The following is a 27154-nucleotide window of genomic DNA, read 5'->3' on the forward strand; positions in this document are numbered from 1 at the left end:
ATAATAGGAAAGTTGTTGGACAAAAATAAATTCCAGAAAGTTACAAAATAGTTCATTCCCATGGTAAACCTGAGCAAAATAACTCTTCAGCAAGCAACACATTTTGCACTATATCCCATCATTGTTATTAGAGTAATAAAGTAATGCTTAACCAGTTATTTAGGATTATTAAGGCGAAATAAGAGGGCAATATAAGAACACAGACTCACCATTGAAGTTAACACTGCGTATATATCTCAGTAGCTTCTTGCCTCCTGCATGTTCCATCTCTGGGCAGATCCCAGAATAATCGCTGCACAGATCCTTGTTCATCTGATGGAGGGCATGAGCCATGGCATAAACAGCATCGATCACAAACTGCACTCTATCCTCCTGTTCATAGTGGGAGTCCTTTCCGATCCTTTCCTGTCCTACACATTTAAGGATACAGACACAGGGATAGGGGAGATTTTGATGAACATCATATAAAAGCATTACGTCTATATGCAAAATAATGGATGTGAATGAGAAGAAATAGTAGTTATTTGAAAAGGACAGTCTTTAAAAAATTCTAAGATGAAATCCATAATGAGTTTTAGATCATTTCAGTAAATCTCTCTCTCTCTCTCTCTTATCTAGTACAAACCATGGGCAGCATATTGATTTAATAAATAAATAAAAATAAACAAAGGGATCCATCTGCCCTAGAGCTATCAGTTACATGGAGTTAATGTATATGAAGAGCTTATGAACATTTGAGTCTGATATTCAAAAACAGAATTTAGTTTTTCTAATCTAAAGGTAAAAATCCATAATAACATCCAAACTGATAATTCTTTGTGGGATCATAGTTAAACAAATAAATAAAATAAAGTAAAGTAAAATGTATACTTCTTCCTTGTTCAAACTTTGCTTTTCTCAACATACTGCTTAGTTTTACTTTAATAGAATGTTTAAATTTAAGATCTTTATTTATTGTTTTAATGTTTTATACTGTATATTATTCATTGTCTGCAAGCTGCTTAGAGTTGCCTTTGGCAAGATGGGTAGACGGACAGATGGACGGACGGGTGGATGGATTGATAGATAAACAGACAGACAGACAGACAGAAAGACAGACAACAGAAAATCACATCTTAACAAAAAATATTTGTCTGAAAAGAAATATTCCTTTTCATCCATTTATTCAATTAGCAAAGTACACATTATTCCAAAATCAACTTTGCATGCTCTTCAGTCAAAGACACTAAATGAAGATCTTGCCAAAATGCCAAATGATTTCTGTGTCTATGTGTTTCCTTTCTTAATTCAGAAGAAATAAAATAGCTTTGAGATATACAGAATGCCAATGAAATATCCATTTGCAAGACAGTCCGTATTTCTCCATTCTTTTCAGAGAAAATTGTAACAATCATTTCTTGGATACCACAAGTGCTGGTTATAAAACTAATTATATATATATATATATATATATATATATATATATATATATATATATATATATATATATATATATATATATATATATATATATATACATACATACATACATACATACATACATACATATATATATATATATATATATATATTTAAAAATGAGAAAACACTGTAACCTTTCCATGTTCACAGATTCTTCTGTTAAATGGCTTTTCAGAACTGACAATGGTCTTCTCTGCTTTGGTAGACCATTCACATTGAACTTTCTTTTTTTTTCCCCTGCACTTCTAAATAGAGAATCTCATGAGGAAAATCAACACCATTTGTTACAGCAAAATAATTTGCAGAAGATCAGAATCAGGATCCCTCTGTGACCAGAAACATTCACTTCATCAACTTTTCTTTACAAAAAGTCACCCATTCTCCATTCATCTGTAAAATATGCAATCCATCATTGTGGACAATGAGCTAAACATAGTACATGTTCTCCAAAAGCATTGCTGCATGGATAATAATTAAATCACATTCTAACATAGAATAATAAACTTGGTGTGGGGGAGAGAGAGGGGGGGGACAAAGGATCTTATACTCTTAAACTGTTTTGGGGAGCTTCTTTTTCTTTAAAACATATTCTACGCATTCAAACATTTTGCAAACAGACTGAATACAGAACCAACTGTGACCACAGGATTGGGATGGTAGAATGGCTATTCTTGTTTGTAAGACTTTGCCAGACTATTCTTGTTTGCAAGTCTTTCAGTGACCATCTGAGATGTTGCTTTAGAGAAAACTATACTCTATCTGTGAGTGTTGTGGCCCGCCAGCAGCCAGTGGAGCTGGCAGCAAATTTGGACAGTGAGGAGGTTGGGGAGGTACATGGGCCACTCTTGGAGTCTGGGGAAGGCTCGGATGAGGATTCTGTGTTGGAGTCAGAGAGCGGGGGCAGAGCCTTTTGCTAGTTATCAGCTGCCTTCAGAGTCAGATATCAGTAAGGCAGACAAACAGCTGGAACCTGTTCCCAGTGTTGACATGCACAGAGTTGCCAGATGAAGGAAACAACTAAAGAACAGGGGTCAACTTGGGAGTAAGGTGGATGATGAATGGCCTCTCCCAGAGCAAATAAAAGAGGAGTGAAAGGGAGTGGAGTTTGCAGGAGACAATTAGTTTGCTTAATTGGTTCATGACTCTCCGAGACTCCTTTTTTAAGTTTTGCAGATATCGGCCTGGCAGCTCTATATGCCAGATAAGGTCTGTGATGGTAAATCTTCCCTTGAAAAACATTGCTGGATGTGAATGAGCAAAATTCACAGTAAATTAATAAAAGGGTTTTTTGTCGGGACCAGGAGTTTGCTTCATGCTCTTGGGAAGCCTAGGTCAGAACAGTGAGGAGGCTGCACTTAAGAGATCAGATAACAATGTAGTTTGCAGCAGACATTCTGTCAAACGATTCAACGCTATTGCAGAAATGGCAGTGGAACCCTTCAGAGCTGTGGTACTAGAGAATTTCAATGTAACTTTCCTAAGGCACAGAGTCTGAAACAGCTTGGGAATTCATGGACTGGTTGATGACCCAGATCATGAAAAGTTTGATATACATTGAAAGTCCCAAATAAGACAAAGTTTCTGATTCAGGTCGTTTCAGTATGATTTGGTTTTTTAGTCATTACAATCTTTGTCATGTTAACATCAGCTATTTTTTCTGATTCCTATGGAGCTCTTCCATACTAATCCTGATTAAATGATGCCCAACAAGTGCTTCGAAGGTTTGAAAGAATGCCATAATAGCAATAGCACTTAGACCTATATACCACTTCACCAGTGCTTTTACATCCCTCTCTAAGCAGTTTACAGGGTCAGCATATTTCCCCCAACAATTTGAGTCCTCATTTTACCCACCTCAGAAGGATGGAAAGCTGAGTCAATCTTGAGCCTGGTGAGATTCGATCTGCCAAACTTCTGGTAGCCAGCAAGTCAGCAGGAGCAGACTGTGGTACTGCATTCTAACTACTGCACCACCGTGGGCCTATAGGCTTTTTTGATTAAAATCACATCTTGTCCTTTGTTAGGTATTACCACTATATTGACTCCTTTTCCAACTCTCTGGCATCATTCTTCCCTCTAGGACATAGATAATTGTGTTTTCTAAAGATTGTAAAAGCATCAAAACTTTGATAACAAGGACCTGATAATCCAGGAGTCTTTCCTACTTTACTCTTTTTTTAATAGCTTCAGAAACTTCCTGTACAGTGATAGATCTATTCATAATCTGTCTCTGGTCCTCTATAAAAGTAAAGTTCCCCTCACACATATGTACTAGTCGTTGCTGACTCTAGGGGGTGGTGTCATCTCCATTTCAAAGCCGAAGAGCCGGCACTGTCCGAAGACGTCTCTGTGGTCATGTGGCCAGCATGACTAAATGCCGAAGGTGGCCGGTACACTGTTACCTTCCCACCATAGGTGGCTCCTATTTTTTCTACTTTCATTTTTATTTGCTTTCAAACTGCTAGGTTGGCAGAAGCTGGGACAAGTAATGGGAGCTCACTCCGTTACTTTGTAATCCGAGTAAATTGTGTTTCTTTAGATAGTCATTTATATTCTCTACAGAAAATGATACTCCCATTATATAAATTAGTATAATGTTGATGCAATGCTTTTTCTATGGCTGCAAGAGACTCTCTTGTAATTTCAATATAATGTTCTTTTCTTAATTTATATGTTATCTACTTCCCTGTTTTATTTGCAAACTCAATATTTTTACTACATATAATTCATTTTTATTTTCATTTCTCTTACTCTTAACATATATAATTGCAGTTGTAGAAGTGTAATTTGTTGAGAAATTCGACTAGATAATGTTTTAATTCTTTTCACTTCTCTTTATTTAATTCAAAATAGTGTTTACTCTTGACTTTTCTACTCTTGATGTACAACTGGACTTAATAGTCTTATTGGAGCAGAGAATGTCCCTTTGGATAAATATTTCATTAATGAGAATATGCATCAATTTGATGAGAATGTAATTATATATTTTACTAATATACTGTGAAATGCTTTTTAAAATATATAAAGCAAAGCTGCTGCAGTGAACCACATCATTGGCTCCTGATGTGGCCTGACCACTACAGCCCCATTACACACTATGGGAGATTATCACATCAACCCCATTAGGTAAACCAGACCTAGTTAAATCCACAAGAAGGTGAAAACTACTTTTATTGAGATTGATAAAAGAATTTTGCAAATCTGATGCACTGTATCTCCTCCTCCTCCTCCTTATATTTGAATCAATTAGATACATGCCTGTCTAAGCTGCTTTCAAATGTTATCTGGACATTCCAGACTTAAAAATGCTTTAGATCAGGGATGTCAAACTTGCAGCCTGCGGGGCAGATACATCATGTGTTGGCCACGCCCATGTCTGGTTTAGAGAAAGGGGGAAAGTCATGAGATGTGACACCGCTGTGATGTTGTGAGTTTGACACCCCTGCTTTAGATCTTACTACTTAAACAACATCTTACTACTTAAACAACAGCTTCTGCATATCTCCATCAATGTAAACTTTCTTATTTCCTACAGTTTATTCAGAGGTCATCTAAGGAATTGCAGGACTTCAGTTGTTATAGACAGCCACCAACAATGTCACAAATATACAATGTAATGAATATCAAAATGTGTACTACTGCAAGTCATGTTCCTAGGATGAAACTATATATCCTGTTCTGACCCCCCCCCTCCTCCATTGCCCACACAGAACACACACTCCGGAACAGTACAAGGGAACAAGGTTTATTGCACAAACAAACAAGAGGTTCCATGGCAACAAGCCACCAAGACAAAACTCACAGGAACAGAACACAAAAGCAGCTATCCAGCTTGCTAGAATTCCAGACTAGAACTTCTGGCATAAGTCTTCTGTTGACTGCTGCAAAGGGCGTATACACAGTCAACCCTTTTATAACCTGAAAAGGGAGCCTCCCAAACAGCAGCTGAGAGCTCTTTACCGCCTATAATTACGCCCACGCTCCTCGCGTCTGTGGGCGCGGCGGTAACAGGCGTCCAGAAACTCCCTGCTGAGTTCTGACTCACTGTCTCGTGAGTCTTCGCCGCTGCTCCAAGGCATGGCATTGGGAGCCCCCTTCCTCTGCTCTCACCGCTGCTCCATGCCTCAGGCGCCTCCTGGTGGCCGACCAGACTCTCGGATCCCTGCTCAGCATCCGAATCCAGTCCAGGGTCGCCCATCTCCTCTGGAGCTGACTCGTAGGGACCCTCACTCTCGGAGTCTGGTGGCAGCGGCACCGGCACCGGCTGGGCCACAACAATATCCTATATCCATCACCCTTAACACTTAGTTTTCTTTGCAGATAAGCCCATTTCATTCCCATGTAAAGCAAATGATAAAAATGTGGAATTAAAAGATGTCACATCTAGTCCAACCTTTTGCCACATGCAGGAAAATTATTCAATTATTCACAAGAAGTGGCTGTCATTTTAAAAATCTCCAGAGATAGAGTCCCCACAACTTTCATAGGTAGACTGTTCCACTACTGAATGGACTACTCTATCTGGAAGCTTTTCATTCTTTTAAGGTTAAAAACCTAGGAAGATTTGACTTAGATACAGAAATAACAGCAAAATGTTTTTAGTGGCCATGCTTTACCGGAGAACTTGAAGTAGAGTTGCCCCTCCCTGTAGCATCCACACTGGAAATGTTTCTGGGCTAATTAGATAAGGATATTTTTAACTGATTCCCTTTTTAAAGCTATTTTATCTGATCTCCCTATCTCTTCATTGAGTAATATATATTCTAATATATTGCAGTATACACACTAAACTATTGATGACTACATTTATTTCAAATGATGACAAATCTGAGTTTTTGCAAAATATTGTTATTTTTTGTTATAATTGTATAGCAAGATATCAAATAGAAACATGACGTGTCTACAATTCACATGCAAATTAGGAGTTTAGAATATGAAACAATATTTTTATTAATCTGCAAAAAATACAAACTAGATTTTATAGGAATGATGCTAACTGCTATCAAGGTGATAACTGTAGAATCTTGTGAAAATGGTTAATGGCTGGTTGCAAATAATTAATCAGTGGAACAACTTGCCTCTAGAAGTTGTGAATGCTTCAACACTGGAAGTCTTTAAGAAGATGTTGGATAGCCATTTGTCTGAGGTGGTGTAGGGTTTCCTGCCTTAGCAGGGGGTTGGACCTTGGACCTCCAAGGTCCCTTCCAACTCTGCTATTGTAATTGTAATTGAAATAAATATTTTCAATTTCCTAGAATTCCTTGTTCTCCTTGTAGTGAATAGGTCAGATGCACAGTTTTAGCAATGGTGCCACATCACTTGCTTTCAAACTCAATGAGTCAGAGAGAACTACATTATGGATATGCATCAGGTTTCCCTGAGATTTAAATGTTGATTCAAACTAGATTGAAGTGGAATTGCTATAAAATGACTTAAGAACTGTACTGCGGTATCTCTGGAGAATCCATGCATGATTTAAGCATTACAGAAAGACAGCCACTATGTCTGCAAAAAATGGGACATGTACTGTGGTTCTCTAATGCTAAAATTGAAGAAACTGGGGAAATGAACCAAGGGGGGGAAAAGGACTTTAAAGATAATTTTAAAGATAATTTCTACATCAAAATACTTGCTACACTGCGTTTTTTTCATGATAGTCAATGAATCTTATTTTGAACATGAGCTCGGAGTAGAGCCAGGCGGCTTCAAAAACTCTAATCCCAATTGAATCAGATACTTTAAAAATCATAGGATTACGTCTGACAATTTACAGCCACAATTGGGACCAGAAATTTGGTCATTAAGTGAGTCAGAACTGATTATGACCTTTTTTTCCTGTGATTATTAAGCAAATCATGTAGCTATTAAATGAATTTGGCTTTCCGCATTGATTTTGCTTGATGGAAGCCAGCTGGGAAACTTGTAAATACTGATCATGTGATGTGTAATGCTGTAATCCCTGGAATGATGTAATCATTGTAAATACATGCCAGTTGCCAAGTCTAGATTTTGATCACATGACCATGCTGAGACATTGTAAGTTCAAGGACTGTCATAGGTATGAGGATTAGACTTTTTGCAGAACCATTTTAATTTTGGCCATTTAATGAAAGGTTGTAAGTCAAGGACTACATATATACATTTTTTTAAAATATAAAATATTTTGCAGATATCATATCTATATTTCTTTATTCCTTTGACTCTTTGGATCAACATTGGAATAGCTCCTATTTAAAGTAGGTCAAATTAAATGCTAATGACTCTCCCATTTTGCTTGTTATTCCAAATGATGATGGGGAGCACTCCTCTTTGTCTTCTCCAGAACATGGCAAATTAGACATAGACATAGAGTTGGAAGTGACATTGGAGGTCTTCTAGTCCAAACCCCTGCTTGAGTAGGTGACCCAATACTATATCAGACAACTGGTTGTCCAGTCTCTTTTTGAAAACCTCCAAAGATGGACCACAGACAACCTCTGAAGGCAGGCTTATTCCATTGGTTGATTGCTTTCACCTTTAGAAAATTTGTCCTTCATTCCAAAATATTCCAAAATTGTAAACATTCAAAAAAATTCTAGAATAGTTCTAGGTTGCTTGTCTCCTTGGTTAGTTTCCAATCATTGCTTCTTGTCTTAACTTTGGGTGCTTTGGAAATTAGTTTGACCCCCACCCCTCATCTCTGTAGGAGGCCCTCAAATATTGGAAAAGTTTTATCATGTCATCCCAGTCCTTTCATTACATTAGATACATCCAATTCCTGTAACCATTCTTCATATGTTTTAGACTCCAGCCTTCCAATCATTCTTTTTGCTCTTCTCTACACTTTTTCCAGAGTCTCAACATCTTTTTTACACTGTGGTAACCAGGACTGGATACAGTATTGCAAGTGTGGTCTAATTAAGATTTTGTAAAGCAGTAATAGAACTTCACATGATCTTGATTGTAACCGGCTATTAATGCAGCCTATTAATTGCATTGTTGTTGTTGTTTTGGCTGCTGCCACTTGGACTCCAATATCCCTCTCACATATTATTAATTATACTTAACGTGTTTAATAAAACTAAAGGTTTATTAAAGGTCTTGTCATCACAGGTAAATCATGTTGACTGAATCAGTCTCTTCAGTATAGACTTCTTGCTACACTTATTGCGGTGAATCCAAATTATTTTGCAGAGAGCAAGATTAGGCCATCAGCAAGTTCCTTCAGTACTTTGAATGTAACTGAACTAGTTTTACAGTTCCTTGGTGGATGCATATTTATTATTATTTATTTATTTATTTGAATTTGTTAGTCGCCCCCTCTCCCCACAGGGACTCGGGGCGACGTACAGAAATGCATAATCCATTTTCTCTGGAAAACATCTAATTTGTCAAAGTCTTTTGAATACCTAATATTTTGTTGTGATCTCACTAGTATAGAGTTAAATAGAATTATTACCCCTTGTAAATGAGACTCCCTTAAGTTTTTCTTTCAGCAGATGCATGATATTTTTTCTTATTTTCTTATGTTCAATTTAGAGTATTTAAGACATATGTATTGCTAGCAAGTTAAATCTCTGCATCATTTGGTAAGGCCACACTTGTAACACTACATTCAGCTTTGGTTGCCACAGTGTAGAAAAGATGTAGAGACTCTGGAAAGAGTGCAGAGAAGAGCAACAAAGATAATTAGGGGACCTGAGGCTAAAACATATGAAGAAAGTTTGCAGGAACTGGGTATGTCTTGTTTAATGAAAAGAAGGACTAGGGGAGACATGATAGCAATGTTCCAATATCTTTGGGGTTGTCACAAAGAAGAGGGAGTCAAACTATTCTCCAAAGCACCTGAAGATGCAACAAGAAGCAATGGGTGGAAACTAATCAAGGAGAGAAGCAACTTAGAACTGAGGAGAAATTTCCTGACAGTTAGAACAATTAATCAATGGAACAATTTGCTTCCAGAAATTGTGAATACCCCAACACTGGGAATTTTTAAGAAGATGTTGGATAATCATTTGTCTGAAGTGGTGTAGGGTTTCCTGCCTAGGCAGGGGGTTGGACTAGAAGACCTCCAAGGTCCCTTCCAACTCTGTTATTCTAATTTAATGTTGATTCCTAGATGTCCTTTCAGATTTTTCTTGGGTTTGGTTCAATGTACCAAACTATCAAAATCAAACTGAAGATCCAATAATCATGATTCCATCTAAAAAGGAATCTTATCAATTCTATCAGGTCCTAACAGTCCAATTCTGTTACATCAACAATCCATCCATTTCTTTGTCACTAAAATGCTGATTGAGTTCAGGGATATTCTTCGGAATCTTTTTTTAATGAAGGCCTGGGTGGGTAAGCTTGGATATCTCATGCAGAATTGTCATATATTTTGTCAACAGTTCTCTAAATGTTATTCACAAAGGCCATCAGCAATTTGCGTTGTATTAATCAAACCATTAACATTGCTCAAAGCAAGTCTGAATATAAACCTGCAAAGGACAAAAGATTATTTGTGATGTTAGTTTCAAGTTCCTCAGGGAATTAGATGATTGAAATCGCCAACTTTTCTTCTTCAAGTAATGCTTTTCATATCAAGAAAAAAGATGTTTTGATCTTTTTACTTGACTTTCATTTACATGATTTTCTTCGTAATTCATGGAAATTATATTTTCCCTCCTAATAATTTTGCTTTCTATCTACTATATTGTACATTAAAGGGATATTTTTGTACAGTTCCAACTTCTAATACCACCTGGAATATCTATGATAAATTTGTGATATCTTGGAGACTACAAAGGCTAATTGCTCATCAAGAAGCTCATTCTGCAATCAGTTATGAAACCAGCACATATCACAGTCCATTTCTTTAAAAATACTATTATCACCACAGTAAAGTAAAAACACATGTGCGTTCACACCAGACCAGGGATGTCAAACTGGTGGCCCATGGGCCAGATGTGTCACACACTGGCAACACCCACCCCAGCTCTGCAAAGAGGAAAAATGTTGTGATATGTCATGTGACAGCAACGTGACACTGCAAGTTTGTGCTAGACAATAAGAAAAAATGTAAATAGGATTATTGTTTTAACCACAGGTCATAAAATGCATAATATACAATAAAGTAACAGTAGGGTAGTAAGAGTGCAAAATGAAATAATAATACAAAATGACATAAACCTATGCACTCTTCCACTATCCAAATTTGAAAAATGATATCTGAAGTCTGGATGGATTTTCCTGCTGCAGTTTTAAACTAGTCTTTCCCTTCTTATGTCATTTTAAATATTCTTGTCCATTTTGACTGGTATATTTTCTTTGACTAATCCTAGCATTTCTTCAATTTCACAGAAACAGGAATGGCCTCTCAAATGAGTCAATGGCTTCTATGGTCTCGTAGAGCAGTTTTTCCTAATCTTTGCAAAGTTAAGATGTGTGGACTTCAACTCCCTGAATCTTCCAGCCAGAATATCAGGAATTCTATTATAGGCAAAGGCTCTAACAATTGTTTTCTAGAGAGTTTGGTTTAAAACCTGGCAGATGATATTATTATTATTATTATTATTATTATTATTATTATTATTATTATTATTATTATTATTATTATTATTATTATTATTATTATTATTATTAATATCATCATCATCATCTTCATTTATTAATGGCATGAATATGGGACAGAATCAGTATAAGGATACAGCAAGGATATGTCCATAGATTAAACAATTATATTAAGCAATGCTTACTTTATACATTTAAGAAATGACAATGTATTTAGATGTTTTACTGCTACAAAGAAGATCAGATAATAATAGCAATAGCATGTAGACATATATACCGCTTCACAGTGCTTTACAGCCCTATCTAAGCAATTAAGAGAGTCAGCATATTGCCCCCAAGAATCTGGGTCCTCGTTTTATAGACATTGGAAGGATGGAAGGCTGAGTCAACTTTGAGTCATTTATAATCAAATTCCTGTAGTGAGCAGTGAGTGAGCATGCAATACTACATTCTAACCACTACATCACCATGGTTGAGATGCCTGCATACTCATTATTTAATTGATTTAATCAAGCATATAGAACTCATGATGCATCACACCTAATTAAATGTCAAGAGAAGGTATCATGAGAAATCAACTCCCATGAAGCATTTTACATGGGCTACCTCAGAGAGTTGCAGATGTGTAAAGTAAGAAATAAATAAGCATTTTAAAGCACAATAAAATGCACAAAACCCTCAAATAAATATTTCATTTCATTAGGTATACTAAAAGAGGTCAGATATTTCCTTTTATGTTTTCATGTGGGCAAGATATGTTCTGATGGCTTAGAATGCAAATAAACTCAAAGTCTGCATCTGAAATATTTTCTTTAAGGTCAGTAGTAAAGTTCAGTCATGACATGACCACAAGCACTGCCTTTAAAGTTATCACTCACAGTATATATAATGAGACAAAATTTGCCCTCAAGCATGAAAGCACAACTTGTGTTATGTTTAAGGGGACATCAGCATATTTGTCAAATGAGGCAAATCACAGGGTTGCATAAGAAAAAAAATCCTTATTATGGTCCTAAGAATATGGATCTGTCTAATCTAAGAGATTCATTTCTATTTGCTTCAGGGTTTTGCCATTGCTGTTTCTTTTTGGAGATATTTTTTTCATTAATAGGTTTACCATGTTTCCCTGAAAATAAAACAGGGTCTTATTTTCTTTTGACCCCTGGAATAAGCACTTGGCCTTATTTTTGGGAAGGTCTTATTATTTTTGAGGTGCAGAGGTGGCAAGCATGGTCACCTTATGGCTGCTGCTGTGTTGCGATATTTTCGGAGATGGCTTATTTTAGCACATGCGCTCAAAAGCCCAATTGGGCTTATTATCTACTGATGTCTTATTTTGGGGAAACAGGGTAATTAGCATAAATACTTCTTGTATTTAGCTTGCAATTTTTTTTAAAGGAAAATGAAGGGGAGATATGATAGCATTCTATAAAATATGCCCTGTGAAAGAAGAGAAAAATGAGAAAAGGACAAGGCCAAATGCAATGAAAGTAAATAGATTGAGGCTGGAGTTCTGGAAGAATTCATGATAGTAAGAATTGCTAAATAGAGGAAGACTCTATTTAGAACTGGGTTTGGCTTCACCCTGCTGAGGTTAAATTGAGCAGGGCTACATAACTAAGTCACATTATCTGATGATTCCCTGGGTAGATTAAAAACTCATTCAGCCTCTGCATCACAAAATTTGTAAAGAAGAGAAGAATTATAGGCTTCCTTGCCTATAGTTTTTCAATCATATGCATCAGACTTCTATTGGCTCCATAGCTGTCTAATATAGTTGAAAGAGGAATATAGAGGCTTAATGTCATGAAGAAGTTAGTTTCTCAGTTTACTCCTCACTCAGAATGGTGGCAATAAAATTTGTGCAAAGTAGCCTAGAAAAAGCAATGAAGGGCAAAAAAGGGGGAAATGAAGATTCAGATGATGATCCCAAGGGGCGTTGTTTCAATATCAGCTATAAATTAAAATAACTGGTTTGAAAAGGTGTTAATGAATGGGAAAATGTGCATTAACATATTGATTCTTTAAAAATGTCATTTTGAATAATGTGAGAATTTAGATCTCAGCTCAGATGTTAGCACACTGGACAAAGTTTATAGGAAGATTTTAAAAAAATGATTTCCTTCCTTTAGCTATCTATATATTGGCTATAGTAAAATCTTTCTACTTGACCCAAAGAAAGAAAAAAAGCTTCTGACGTAGAGGTAGGATTAATATATTTACTTGTTTTAGGAAAAAATGTATCTCAGCAATAGCTAAAAGTCTATAGAGAATCTCAGTCTTAGGCTGTTTTTTCTTTGAAGAAGTTTTCAGCTCAGACTGAAAAAAATTCTTAGATGAGAATGGAAGGATTTATATTCCTTGACTGGATGGTGGGGAATGACCAATTGTCTGCAAGGAATATAAATCCTTCCATTCCCCACAATCCAGTCAGAGCTGAAGAAGCTTCTTGGATGAGGAGTGAAACATCTTCAAAGAAAAAAGGGAAAATAAAGAAACAAGAAAGTCCAGTTGTGTACTGAAAAAGCACCTTTGGCTACTTCAACAATCCACTTTCAAACTGAACCATTCAAAGTAGCATGCATGCATAAACTGACTTAATCCCTCAATAAATAACAAAAGTCAACACTTTAAGATAAATGTCAATAAGCAAAGACCAAGATTAATGAAAACAACCTCTAAAAATAAACAGTAATGTCAGAACCCCAAGGCAACATAGAAATGAACCTCTTAGACTAGTCAAATCCATATTTTTAGGATCATAATAGAGATTTACCTCAAATTCCTGTGGTTTGCTAGAGCTAAAGACAGCATATTGTGAGGTTATAATTGTAACTATAATTCATTATATTGCAGCTTTTAAAGAATTATTTTGGACTTTCAATGCATGAGGATATGGAAGTTATTCAGAATCCTTTTGGGACTGGTGTAGCACAAAAAAAAAAATCATTCAGTCAGCCAACTGTGAAGCCTTTCAAAAATCCAGAATTCACTTTACATTTTTAATACTGATATTTCCCTACAGATCAAGCAATGTTAGATAAATTAAGTAGGAATTCTCATTTATTGGTATAATGGGGGAGGGAAACTGTGAAGGAAAAAGTTTTTTAGCATAACATATGTATAAGATAAATAAGGAGAGCTAGTTTGGTTTAGTCAATTAAGGCAAGCCAGAAACTGGGAGACTATACGTTCTAGGCCTATCTTAGGCCCAAAGCCAACTGAATGACTTTGAGTCAATTATTCTTTCTCAGCTCTAGGAAGAAATTAAGTTCTAAAACTTGCCAAGAAATCTGCAGGGACTTGTCCAGTGCCTTGTCAGACACTGAATCAAAGGCACCAAAATAGATAAATAAATAAAGACACATAAAATGAATACATACTGACAATTAAAAACATTAGTCATTTTCACGTAACAAACAAAACTAATAGTGTATTTGGGTCACAGAGAACTTAGAACACATCTGCACACTTCTATATTTAAGGTGACCAACTTTTTTACAATGAAAAGGAGGACAAAACACGTTCTATTGTCCAAAATGCTAAGGTGACCAACTTTTTTTACAATGAAAAGGAGGACAAATAAATTGGAAAAAATATATCGTAAATAAAAGAAATATTTTATTCATTGCAACAATAATACACTAAAATATGATATATGCATAATAAAAACATTTGCAACATTTTATATTGTAATTATGTTTACATGCCTGTTAATTATTATTTAAATGAGTACTTTTCCATTGAATTAATATTTTTTGTCAATGTATCATCTTCTAACAATATATTGGAAATATCTGAACAAGAAATATTTTTCATATTGAATTTTACGGCAAGTGCTGCAGCTAGAGTATCAACATTCAATCTCGATTTCTCACTTGTCGAAAAATAATTGGCAATTTAAAAAAAAAAAAAAACTCTTTCAACTGCTGCATTAGTTCCAGGGCAGCACAACGTAAATTGAACAAGTATAAATAAATGTTCACATGGAATATTTCTGCCCCATACATCCCTGCAACCAATTCGCTCGCACAGAGAGGGTCTCCTCCAGGTGCCGTCCAGCAGACAGTGCCGAGGGGCGGCGCCTAGGAGTAGAGCCTTCTCTGTGGCGGGCCCAGCCCTGTGGAATGACCTCCCCCCGGATATTAGGAATACCTCTGACCTCCGCTCCTTTCGTGTAAAGCTCAAGACCCACCTATTTCAAGTAGCTGGCCTGGCTCAACCTTGATCTAACTATATCGCTCCTGATGGGTTTTTTATTTGGGTATTTTAATTGTATTCAATTATTTAGGGGTTTTTAAACATTGTGTTTTTAATTGTTTTTTATTCATCAGCTCACCTTCTCCTTGTACATGTCTTGGTATACGTCTCTGTTATATGTATGTCTTGTTTATATATTTATTTCATATGTTTTATTGTACGCCGCCCCGAGTCCTTCGGGAGAGGGTGCGGCTAAGAAATAAATATTTATTATTATTTATTATTATTAATATGTTCATTTTTGAAATGGCTGAAAATATCCACCCATCTTTTATCAATTTCAACATGTTGACTTTCCCATTGCATTAATTTTTCAGAATTTAAATATACATTCAGTCTTCTAATTTCTTCAAAGAGACAATTGTCGTCTATTTTAATGTCTAGCATTTCTTTAGATAAAAATTCAACACAAGATTCAATATCTGTTCAATATACTTGCGATGAAGTAAAAAAAAAAAACACCATTAAAAACTGTTTAATAAAATACGTCACATAACGCGCAACAGATTAGCCTTCAAATATCAAAAAGGAGGACATGTAGGAGGACACTTTTCAAAGGAGGACAGAACTTACAAAAGAAGGACTGTCCTCCCTAAAGGAGGACGGTTGGTCACCTTACTATATTGCATCTGTATGTAGGTATTTATATGGAAAAGAATGCAATTAGTTCCTCTTTTAAGTGTGGTAGAACTGCTTTGGATGAAAAAAGTTCATAGATGAAGGAAGATTGCTGGAAAGTAGTAGGTGACTGGATCTTTTGTGACTGGAATGGACAAGGCTTTTTTTGGCGGGGGGGGGGGATAGTGACAGCAAAAAGAGAGGAAATCAGGGAGGACAGTTTAGAGATATGGAAGAAAAGATCTGTCAGCTTGAAATGAAGGGTGCTGATGTGGAAACTGCAATGTATGCAAATTGTTCTAGATTCTATTTTCTCAGTGATCAGTGCTTAAAGTAAGAGACTTCTGTCTTTAGAGATGGTTAATTGTAAGTAAAAAAAAATCTTTATTCATTAAAACAATAACAAAAAACCCTTCTGATCTTTATTTACAACTCCTGTTGACAACAATATCAAAGGGAAATATTGCAAAGAGGTGTTGAGAAACTTAGGGAAAAATTGGCAGAAGCAGCATATTGTTATAGTAAATCTTCTAGGGATGACAATTGATGGATCTGGCTAAAATGAGTGTCAATGGCCTACACCAATTGTTCAACACCAGAGGTATCAAACTTGCACCATCACGGTGGTATCACATGATGTATCATGACTTTTCCCCGCTTTGCTCAATTGGCATGGGTGTGGCCAGCATGCAACACATCTGGCCTGCAGACCATGAGTTTGACAGCCCTGTTCTACACCAATTGAGAGGAGCCAGGTTCTGTGAGGTGTACCTTTGGCTGTTTTCTTTAGGACAAACAAAAATAAACAAATAGGCCCTTGCTTGCATATGCATTTGTTCCCATCCCTATATCAACATAACAAACCCATTTGAAGTGTTAAAGATTGACTTCAACATTTTAAAATGTTAAAAAGCTATAGTATTGACTCTAAAGCAGTGGTTCCCAATGGTGGTTCCCAGTTCCCAGTGGTTCAGGATTTTAAAGATGCTTAAGTGAGACATGGCCAAAAAAAGGTTGGGAACCACTGCTCTAAAGCATCCTTTTTTTTGTCAGGTACAAGGATCTGTTCAATTTACAATGAAGCACAGTTCGTATTTATCATTCATAAGACATATTACCTAGTTAGTCAATAAGTTACAGTTATATAGTACCAAATACGAAAAATGACCTGATGTCAAAAGAAGATGCAACATGGATTATTTGTATAATGGTATATTAAGAGAATTTTGTCTCCCTGACAAATTTCTTTCCATTCCAGGCTGGGAGATGGAAGATGGGTCCATACGCATTGCTTATCCTTCTGCCAAATAGCTACGTTTGACAATTTCTGCCCAAACATGAGCTCATTGTCTGCCCCTTTGACCGAGGTGTACCTCCAAGTCAATTGCACATTTCAGATAATTGGAAAAGCTCTAGGAATTGTCTTTCATTTCACATGTTGACACTTAGGATGAAGTCATCCTGACCTCATTTCATTCTATACTATTATATACAAGCCAGACAATATTTAAGATAGAGAGTAGTAACAAGAATCAGCTATGCCTCTTGGGACTTCCTTTGTATCCATGCCAGATCAAAGGGGGTACAGTTCATTGAACATAATTTATCTGCTGGCATTGTAAAATAAATAGATTCATTCAGATCCTCAAAAAAACATTTGTCTGTAATAAAATAGAAGCAACCAATGGATTTTATAAACATAACTCTTTATTGGCTCATTTGTACACAGGAGAGGCAGTGAATTAATTTATCATTTTTCAATTTATATATGCTTGTTCTACTCGTATGATAATAAAAGGCTGAAGAATACTGTTTTTGTAGCACTCTTCTTGTTTGCACAGAACTTCAAAAACTGAAAAATTTCAATGTCATAGAATTTTAGAATTTCTTTCAAATTCCTTTCTGGTAGCATTTTTGAGCCTTATTGCCTGTTGTATACCTGAAATTTATTTTTTGATTTTCCATTACACTTATTGTTGTCAGTTTGTAGTTTTTCTGGTTATCCATGCATTCCTGAATTAAAGGGGAACTTCTGACCTTCTCTAAATGTGAAGATAATTATTTCATGATATCTGTCTTTGGATTAACTGAACTGTTGGAAGCTAGAGGAGCTGTAGGCATCCATAAGGGGTATCCATGGGGGTGGGGAAGCAGTAGTCAAGAAGACAAATGATAAACCATATAACTGGTGCACTACAGGATGCAAATACAAAATATTAATATTGTATAGTTCTGATGGCATGTTTCAACATTGTGACAGCATTGGATACCCATCAGAGGTAAAGGTAAAGGTTCCCCTTGCACATATGTGTTAGCCAATCCCTACTCTAGGGGGTGGGTGCTCATCTCCGATTCAAAGCCGAAGAACCAGCGCTGTCTGAAGACGTCTCTGTGGTCATGTGGCTGGCATGACTAAATGCCGAAGGTGCACAGAACATTGTTACCGTCCCATCAAAGGTGGTTCCTATTTTTCTACTTACATTTTTTTATGCTAGGTTGGCAGAAGCTGGGACAAATAACGGGAGCTCACTCTGTTACACAGTGCTAGGGATTCGAACTGTTGAACTGTTGACCTTTCAATTGACAAGCTCAGTGTCTTAGCCACTGAGCCACCCTGTCCTATATGAGAGAGGATCCATTAAACCCTCTATGCCCATGAGAGAGGATCCATTGAATTCATACAAATTTAACTGAGATCCTATCTTTCAAGAGCAAGAATTCCTTCATCCCCAGTTACTATGTTCTGTTTTATCGCATGTATCTTTCCAGGGCTTGACAGAGGCCCTTAAATGGTCAGCTACCTATTCATGACAATGGAAGAATAAACATAAAAATACTAAAAAATCCAATAATGATAATAATAGAATATCTCTATATTAGATTACATTGAAGAGAAAATCATACCAAATGTGCCTTTTATTTTTAAACAATTACAGATAGAGCTATCTTTGAATGCTATTGATGTTCTCCAGAATATGTTGATCAGATAGCAGTTCCTATATTACTGTTGTTAGATTCGGGCAAAGAGAGGACAGACTCCAGACGAACGTGACAACAGCTCTTTATTCAAGTCAAGTAGATCCGCTCCAGCTGAATACGGGGTCGTGCAGCTCCCCTTTTATGGGGAGCTGGCAGACCTCCCAACCAATCAGAGTATCCCCTTTGTTCCCGCCTAAACGGCGGACCTGAGTGAAGACTACAGCAGTTTATGCAAATATCTAACAACTGTCCCCATATTTCTTTTCTTGAGTAGCCCACCAGGAATTCAAGAATGCATGAAGCGGAAATGACTCATTCCAACTATTGCTTAGTGTAGAATATATTTGTCTGGCAGTGGCCACTCACCCTCTGTTTGAAAATTTCCAATGGGGGAAATCAAGGTTGTTATATGCAGCCCATTTCACTATTAAAAAGGTTTTTCTGTTTAGGAAATTTCTCTTAACATTATTTTAAAGCTTTCTTTCAACCATCTGGTCATTAGCCTGCTCTTGGGGTTTCAACCGAGAAGAGGTTTGGCTTCTCTTGCACCTTATAAGAGCCACAAAGGCACAGTGGTTAGCGTGCAGTACTGCAGGCTACTTCTGTAGATCCCTGGCTGTAGATCCCTGGCTGCCAGGAGTTTAGCAGATTGAATCTCAACAGGATCAAGGTTGACTCAGCCTTCCATTCTTCTGAGGTGGGTAAAATGAGGACCCGAATTGTTGGGGGCAATATGCTGATTCTATAAATCACTCAGAGAGTGCTACAAAGCACTATGAAGTGGTATATAAGTCCAAGTGCTATTGCTATTATTGCAGTCTTCGGGATATTTGTAGATTGCTATATTTTTTTCTCCTTAGATTTCTCATTTGCAAATAAAACATTCCCAGCATCTTTAAGTGTTTTTCATTGTTCTTGGTTTCCATACCACTTATCATCCAAGTTGTTCATCTCCTCCCAACCCACTCTATTTTCTCCATATTCTTTTTAAAGATTGGTGCTCAGAACCGAACACAGTTTTCTAAATACAATCTAACCAATTCTGATTAAAAGAGGACTATGATATGTTCCTGACACAATGCCTCTGCAGTTGAGATCAAGACTGTACTGATCATTTTAACAATTGAACATTACCTTGTGGTGGGTTTGGCCACGTTTTCAAAAGTTTTCCTACTCAGAATTTTCCTTGTGCTAATTTATATGAGCTTAACAATAAGAAGATCTGATTCATTATTTGAACTGATACCTATTTGCATATATTTATAATACTGGAAGAATGGCGGTACATAGCATAGAATAACAAAGTTTGTAGGATCTAGACTTTACTTTTATAGGGCATATAGACAAGATCTAGCAATGTAATATAGCTTATAAATTCTTGCTGTAACATTCCTGAGATTTTATGGCATTAATTTAAAATTGCCCCTAAATGAACATTCATACTAATAAAACTAAATCCATAATAATATCTATATCCTTTGGATATTACTTATTATCTAGAGAGTTTACTTGTCATAATTGTATATGTATAGATTTCATTTGCCAGTAATGCCAAGTTGCATATAACATGTTTATTTTCTGATTATCTAGAAATAAATTCAACAGTCTCCTGAAACTGTACTTAAACTCATTTGAATAGACTTGATAGGGTGATTTACTTATTTGATCTATGAATATAGTACAGCTTTATTTTGAGCTCCAAAGCAATAAGATTGTTGTTGTTGGAGAATCTCATAGAGATATACATCAAAGTGGATGTCAGGATAATATAGGTGAAGCTATAACTGCAACACACAGTATGCAGCAAAACAGGCACTCCATTTTTTTTTACTGATATCGTTTTCAAAAGAGGAAAAGATAGAAGCTCATAAAGCTAGAAATATTCACCTTAAATAATATAGACAATCACCATCAGAGAAAGAAGCAGTCTAAGGTAAAAACAATGGTCTAAGTCAGTGGTTCTCAACTTTCCCAATACCGCAACCCTTTAATACAGTTCCACATGTTGTGGTGACCCCCAACCATAAAATTGGTGTCTCGGTTCCTAAGACCATCGAAAATATGTGTTTTCCAATGGTCTTAGGCGACCCCTGTGAAAGGGTCGTTCGACCTCCAAAGGGGTCCCGACCCACAGGTTGAGAACATTTTAGGCATTTTAAGTCAGTAACTTCTCAAATGAGCTTGCCAAAAGCAGAATACCTTTGGAGTTTAGTCTGGTAAAGTGCAATACAGTCATACTAGGAGTGAATGGATTTTTAAAATTCCAGTTCAAACCTATAGCCTGTCGTTCCTTTCTTACAGAATAATTATAATTCACTTTAAAATCAGCACAACCATTTGTTATTTTGCTTTTTAATCCAATGCTTTACCGATGATCTTTTTTTTTAACCACTGTGTAAAATGGTGTTTAGTGTTCTTCCCAAAGGCTTACATAAAATGAAGCTCTGTTTTGTTTGATCAACGTTTAAGGGAAAATAAAACTGGTTGGATTTATACAACACTGATACATTATATGCCATCAAATTTGTGTCGGCCATTAGCAACCACATAGATTTTTTTCCTAGGATGATCATTTTTCCAAGTCTTGTACTTGACATTTCCCAACCATGCAGTCATTATCAATGAAACTGAATCCATCTGTCTTTCTGCTGTTTGTCCTTTCCTTCTCTTAACTGTCATCATTCCTAACATTATAGAATTCTCAGTGAAGCTTGATATATCATCGTTGTTGCCTGGTAATTTATGCCTCAAGTAAGAACTTTGGATTGAGTTGGATCCATTTGTTTCCTATATGGTGGCATAATGGTTAGAATGCAGGATTCAGGCTACTTCTTCTGATTGCCAGCTACCTGCAATTTGTCAGTTTGAATCTCACCAGGCTCAAGGTTGACTCAGCCTTCCATCCTTCCAAGGTAGGTAAAATGAGGGCCCAGATTGTTGGGGGCCATATGCTGACTCTGTAAACCACTTAGAGGGAGCTGTAAAGCATTGTTAAGCGGTATATAAGTCTAAGTGCTATTGCTATATCTTAGCAAGTTGGAAATTTTAAAAAGTTCTTCTCCATCTGGAACAGAATTTGGTTTTGTAAAAAAAGAAAGAAAGAATAACAATAAGAAGATGGTTTAAGCCTAAACCACACAGAATATAAGCATTCGGTAATATTTTTCATGTTTCTTTATTGCTCTTCTTTATTTCCTTTTAATTTGTCATTTTATCTTGCTGATTAAAGTTTGTAATTAAATGTGGTCATGAATCACATTTTCTGTCAAAACAATAATTTAAATTGCAGTTTACAATCAGAAGGATTTCAACATCCATCAAAGGGTCAAATCAGAGGAAAACCTTAAGGAACATGGAACATATAAGACTATTTACACCTGGTTCAGAGTTTTAAGTTGTCCTGATTAAAATAACAAACAAACAAGAAAACAATGCTGCACACTTTCATGCAATTTGTCAAAAAACAACTCCATGAAAAATTCCTTAAAATAGAATTCCATGAACATTGAAATTCTGTGAAAATTTTCTGAATGGAAGGTAATATTCTTAGACATACTTACTGATAAACTCCCAAGAAAATGTATGGTGTTATGTTTCCTAGTCATGATCCTCCTGTCACTCTAAGACTAGCAAGAAGTGGTTGGAGGATTTTGAAAGATTACTTGTGTTCTTATCTAACAGTCCTATGTGGCTGCTGGTTAATTGTTATAGCTGATTTCAAGCCCACTAGTAGAATTCTTTCATTGGTTTGTCAGATTCACACAGAACAGTGTACACTGGGATATTCAAGTGTTTGAAAGCCTGTATTATTATTATTGGCTTTACACTTTGGCTGGTTGTGAAAGAAACATTTCAAAATTTCTGCTTTGTGACAAATACCTGATAGGAAAGTTGCTTGGTTTACTGCTTGAGACACAGGGAGCAGCAGGACTGATCAAAATGATTAATGATAGGTAAATTGGAATTCTTCAACCTTTTCTCATTTTATCAATTGTTATGAAAGGATCCTATGTCTTATGCCACGAAATAGCAAATTAATGGATTGGTGACAACAAAAAATCTCCTGAAATATATCAGGATTAATCCAGAATAGTTTTCTTTTTTTTTGTCATAGTTCAAAAATGTACCAGTATTCCTGTAATCTATCTTCTAAAATCAGAGTTCGTATTCTAAAGCCTCCAAAATGCAAGTACCATTTCAAAGCTGTTTGTACCCTGTGACTGTCTCCTATTTTCCACTGGATTAATTTTTAATGTGGCATAAAGGGAAAATAATTAAACACATGTGAAGTAATTATAGAATTATCCATAATTAATTTAATTTAATAATTTATTTTAATTGTTGTCCTCACTCTACCCATCTTTTGGAGAATGGCTCTTCCATGCCATGCCAAAAAAAAAAAAAAAACTTTTTATTTCTTCTTTTCACTACTTGCCTCAAAATGTCAACTTTCAATATTTATGAATTCTCCAAAATCAAGTATAGTGGAATGTGGGCGTGGCCTTGGGGAAAGTAGGGAAAAGATGCTGTCTAGGGAATAATCAGACAAGAGAGCGAGAACGCCCCAGTGGCTTCACAGTCAGAACAAAAAAATGGAAAGAACCTTCCAACAGGAAGCTTTGTATTTTCAGGCTTTCAAGATTCTGTTAATGTAGTTTTATAATAATGTAGATTTACCTCATCTAATCTTGTTTCCCATCTGGTTTGTCCACAAGTGCTGACATCAATCTTGCCTCCTACTCTATTCTAAAAAAGAAGAATTTCAAGAACAGCCTTCCCATCCCCAAGGAACCCCACTAACCACCGAGCATCTGGCAGCTGTACTGTTACAGCATCAACACAACAGCAACTGGATGTGCAAGATGACCAACTACAGAATGCCATGATGCAATTAACAGAGCAATTGGGGCACAATTTGTCTTACCCCATGGCCTCAGAACAAATAGCAGCTCAACTGATGCATTTATCTTCCCATGGAAGCTTTCTATTTGTCACTTGGTATGAAATGTTTATGGTTGGAAGACTGGGGGAATTTGCCACTGATTGTACCAAAATCACCTTTGTACTCAGCTTCTGGAAGGAAGTAGCTGCTAAGTGGGCAATAATAGTCACTGAGGGGAATTATTCGGTGCTAGCCAACTATCAAGGTTTCATAAAGGATTTTGGGGATCCTATGCAACCAGAGACAAAGAAGAGTAACAAATTGATTGTTGGAGATATAGGGTGGAATTATTTAGACCTAATTGATCAGTTTAGAGAACAACTGGCCAATGACTTGAGAGATAATTTGGTGAGAAAAGGCACCCCAGATACCCTGGAAGGGCTCTATCAATGTTGTGCAATCAATGTTGTGTAATGTCAGTGTATGACTGGAAAGATTGAAGCAAGTAAGAAGTGGGAAGGAGGAAAGAACTTACAGCTTGCCATGTCTCCCAATGACCTCTTTGTAATACAACATTGGAAAACCTATGCAAAACAAGGTAGCCAGGAGATCATTGGCACTCAGAGAGAACCAAAAGAAGTGATCAAGGGCTATGCATTTACTGTGACTCCCCACGTAAGCTGTGGTGGCATAGTGGTTAGAATGCACTATTGCAGGATACGTTGGCTGACTGCAAATTGCCAGCACTATGGCAGTTTGAGTCTCACCAGGCCCAAGGTTAACTTAGCCTTCCATCCTTCCAAGGTCAGTAAAATGAGGACCCAGATTGTTGGGGGCAATATTCTGACTCTGTAAACCACTTAGAGAGGGTTGCAAAGCATTGTGAAGTGGTATATAAATCTTAAGTGCTATTGCGATCTACCAAATCATGCCCAGTAAAAACCTCAGTGATGGTCACAATAATAAGACATAAATGATGCAAAACAGTGGAGCATGGAACCAAAAAATGTCCAGTTCATCTCTGAGGAGGGAGGATGTCCAACGTTTGAGGCATCTGAGCATAGCCAAATACATTTAATTATTCCTGTTATTGTTACTAGATTCCTGGCAGAAGGTGGAGTTTTCTATTCTTCCTATAGACTCTGGAGCAATTACTAATGTCATAGATTCAGAAACAGTAAAGAAACTAAAGTTGTTTACTCAAGCCATAGAATGCCAACTGACTTAAAAGTATTGACAGGCAGTCACAAAAGGCAGGACGATTCCTACACAAAATTCCTCAAAGATCACACAGAGTGCTTATCACTTTATGTAACTGCCTTTTTATAAGTACCTTGGGGATAGAGTAGCTTCAGCCTGCTCAGTTACTAGATGGAAACAAGATACTCTTTCATTTTCCTCACCTACATTCCAACAGTATCAGTGCAAATGACTCTCCCAACTCCATTGCAGAACAAGGGAAGATCAGCACTGCCAGAAAAGTATGTGCACCCTGCAGATTTGTTTGGGAGAATGAGATAGCTGTCTCTCTCTCACACACACACCTTCAACTGGGTGCGTGATTGAATTATCAATTTGAATGCAGGAATCCAAATCCCAGCAAAGAAACAGTACCCCATGTCTACATGGAAAGTTAGCAATCCTCGAAGAATGTCTAAATACCAACCTCTCAAAGAGATTTGTCATCTCTTTTCATCCACTAGCATTGTGCAAACAAATGCATCAGGTCAGGTGATAGAAGTAGTCCTACTCCATGCAGAGAAAAAGGGAGAGGAGTATTTACTTCATCCATTATGCCAGGCCTTGTCTAAAGTGCGGCCCGGGGGCCAAATGTGGCCCTTTTTCAAATTTCAAGCGGCCCGCAGCCTCTTCTCCCCACTGGAGTTATTTGTTTAGTCTTTCATAAAATACCGTATTTTTCGAAGTATAAAGATGCATCTTTTTCCCCTCAAAAAAGAGGCTAAAAATCTGGGTGCATCTTATACACTGAATACAGCATTTTTTGCCTCCCAAAACTCCTCCCCCTTCACCAAAATGGCTGTGCATAGCCTTTAGGAGGTTTTCAGAGTGCTCCTGGGGGCTATGGAGGGCATAAATGAGCAAAAAACAGGCCATTTTTGCTCAACTTTGCCCCCACCCCACCCCAAGGAGAACTCTAGAAGCCTCTTAAAGGCTATTCATACCCTTTTAAAAAAAGGCCCATTTTCGTGGGAGAGTGCAAAAACTTTTTTTTTAAATTGCCTCTTCAAAATCTTGGTGCGTCTTATACTCTGAAAAATACGGTAGTTAATTCGCATTTAATGTTAAGGGTTCAAAGAATGTCAGGCTGAATGATCGGCCCCACACATTTTCACCTCACCAAATCTGGCCCTCCTCGCAAAAAGTTTGGACACCCCTGCATTATGCAAATGTAAAACCTGATCACTTGACCACTGTTCACCACTGATGTAATTTTGAACAATTGCTGAATAAGTGACCATAACCCGAAGACTACTGGCATTGCAAATATTTAGGGTATGTTTTTTTTTTAAAGTAACAGTAATTGTTGTTTACTAAATAATAATATAAATACTGTTGATCTCACTGCCAGCTAGATAGCTAGACTAAATTATTATTTAGCAATCTAGAAAGAATCTAGCTTTAATTGGGTCTTTTTTTTTTGCTTGCTTTCCTTAATTTCATGCAGCTACTTTTATTCTGCTTTTCCAGTTTGAATAATCACAAACCATCCCATTAGTTATTTTATACAAATACATCAATTAACTTAACTTTACAAGATTATCACCCTTTTTGATATCTTGCTGGATTTTGTGATCCTGAAGTTTTTCAGTTTTCTGAACAATTAATTTTTTGTTTGTTTTCTACATTGAAATGACCATCCCTTGGCAGAATAATCTTGTAAAAAAAATCTGCATATTTAGACTGCATTTTTTTTACCTCTAGGAAGTGCTGCTGAATTAAACATTATAGTAATTGAGTACTCATACACTTTAAGTACCCATCTGGCATTTTTAGTATAGAGTAAAGACTTAAAGCCCTGACTCCCTTTATGCAATGAAGATGAATCTGATCTCTCCTTTCCCATCTCATTCTTCGACTGTATCATTTTTACTCTCCCTTTCATTTTGCCTTAAATGATTTTTAAGGAAGCAAATGTATGAGGTCTTAGTTTCATCAACCCTGGTATATCATTGAAAGATCAGAAATGGCCTTTAATCAAGAGAAGTTGCACACCTGTTTTGTAGGATCATTACCACAATTACAGTAAGAAGCACAAAGGATGCTTCAGTTTCAGGATAAGAAAATGAATCATTAGTTCTCATAACTATAAAGAGTCCATAAGATAATTGTATAAATAAATCTTTCAAAATATACCCTCTTTTCTTGAGCAAAAAAAAATGAAAAATGAAAAATATCAAT

At 36.5% G+C, this 27154-nt stretch overlaps 1 protein-coding gene across 2 annotated transcripts in view; it reads right to left on the minus strand.

The window, feature by feature from the left end:
* The window catches only part of GRM7 (glutamate metabotropic receptor 7), a 562205-nt gene that overhangs the window by 142421 nt on the left and 392630 nt on the right, over window positions 1–27154 (minus strand). For both annotated transcript variants that reach the window (XM_081966278.1, XM_081966277.1), the window contains exon 6: window positions 210–410. In XM_081966278.1, coding sequence (XP_081822404.1) covers window positions 210–410 — 201 coding nt within the window. The remainder of the gene's footprint in view (window positions 1–209; window positions 411–27154) is intronic.

This window comes from Natrix helvetica (genome assembly GCF_964273705.1).
Source record: "Natrix helvetica genome assembly, chromosome: 1".
Taxonomy (NCBI): domain Eukaryota; kingdom Metazoa; phylum Chordata; class Lepidosauria; order Squamata; family Natricidae; genus Natrix; species Natrix helvetica.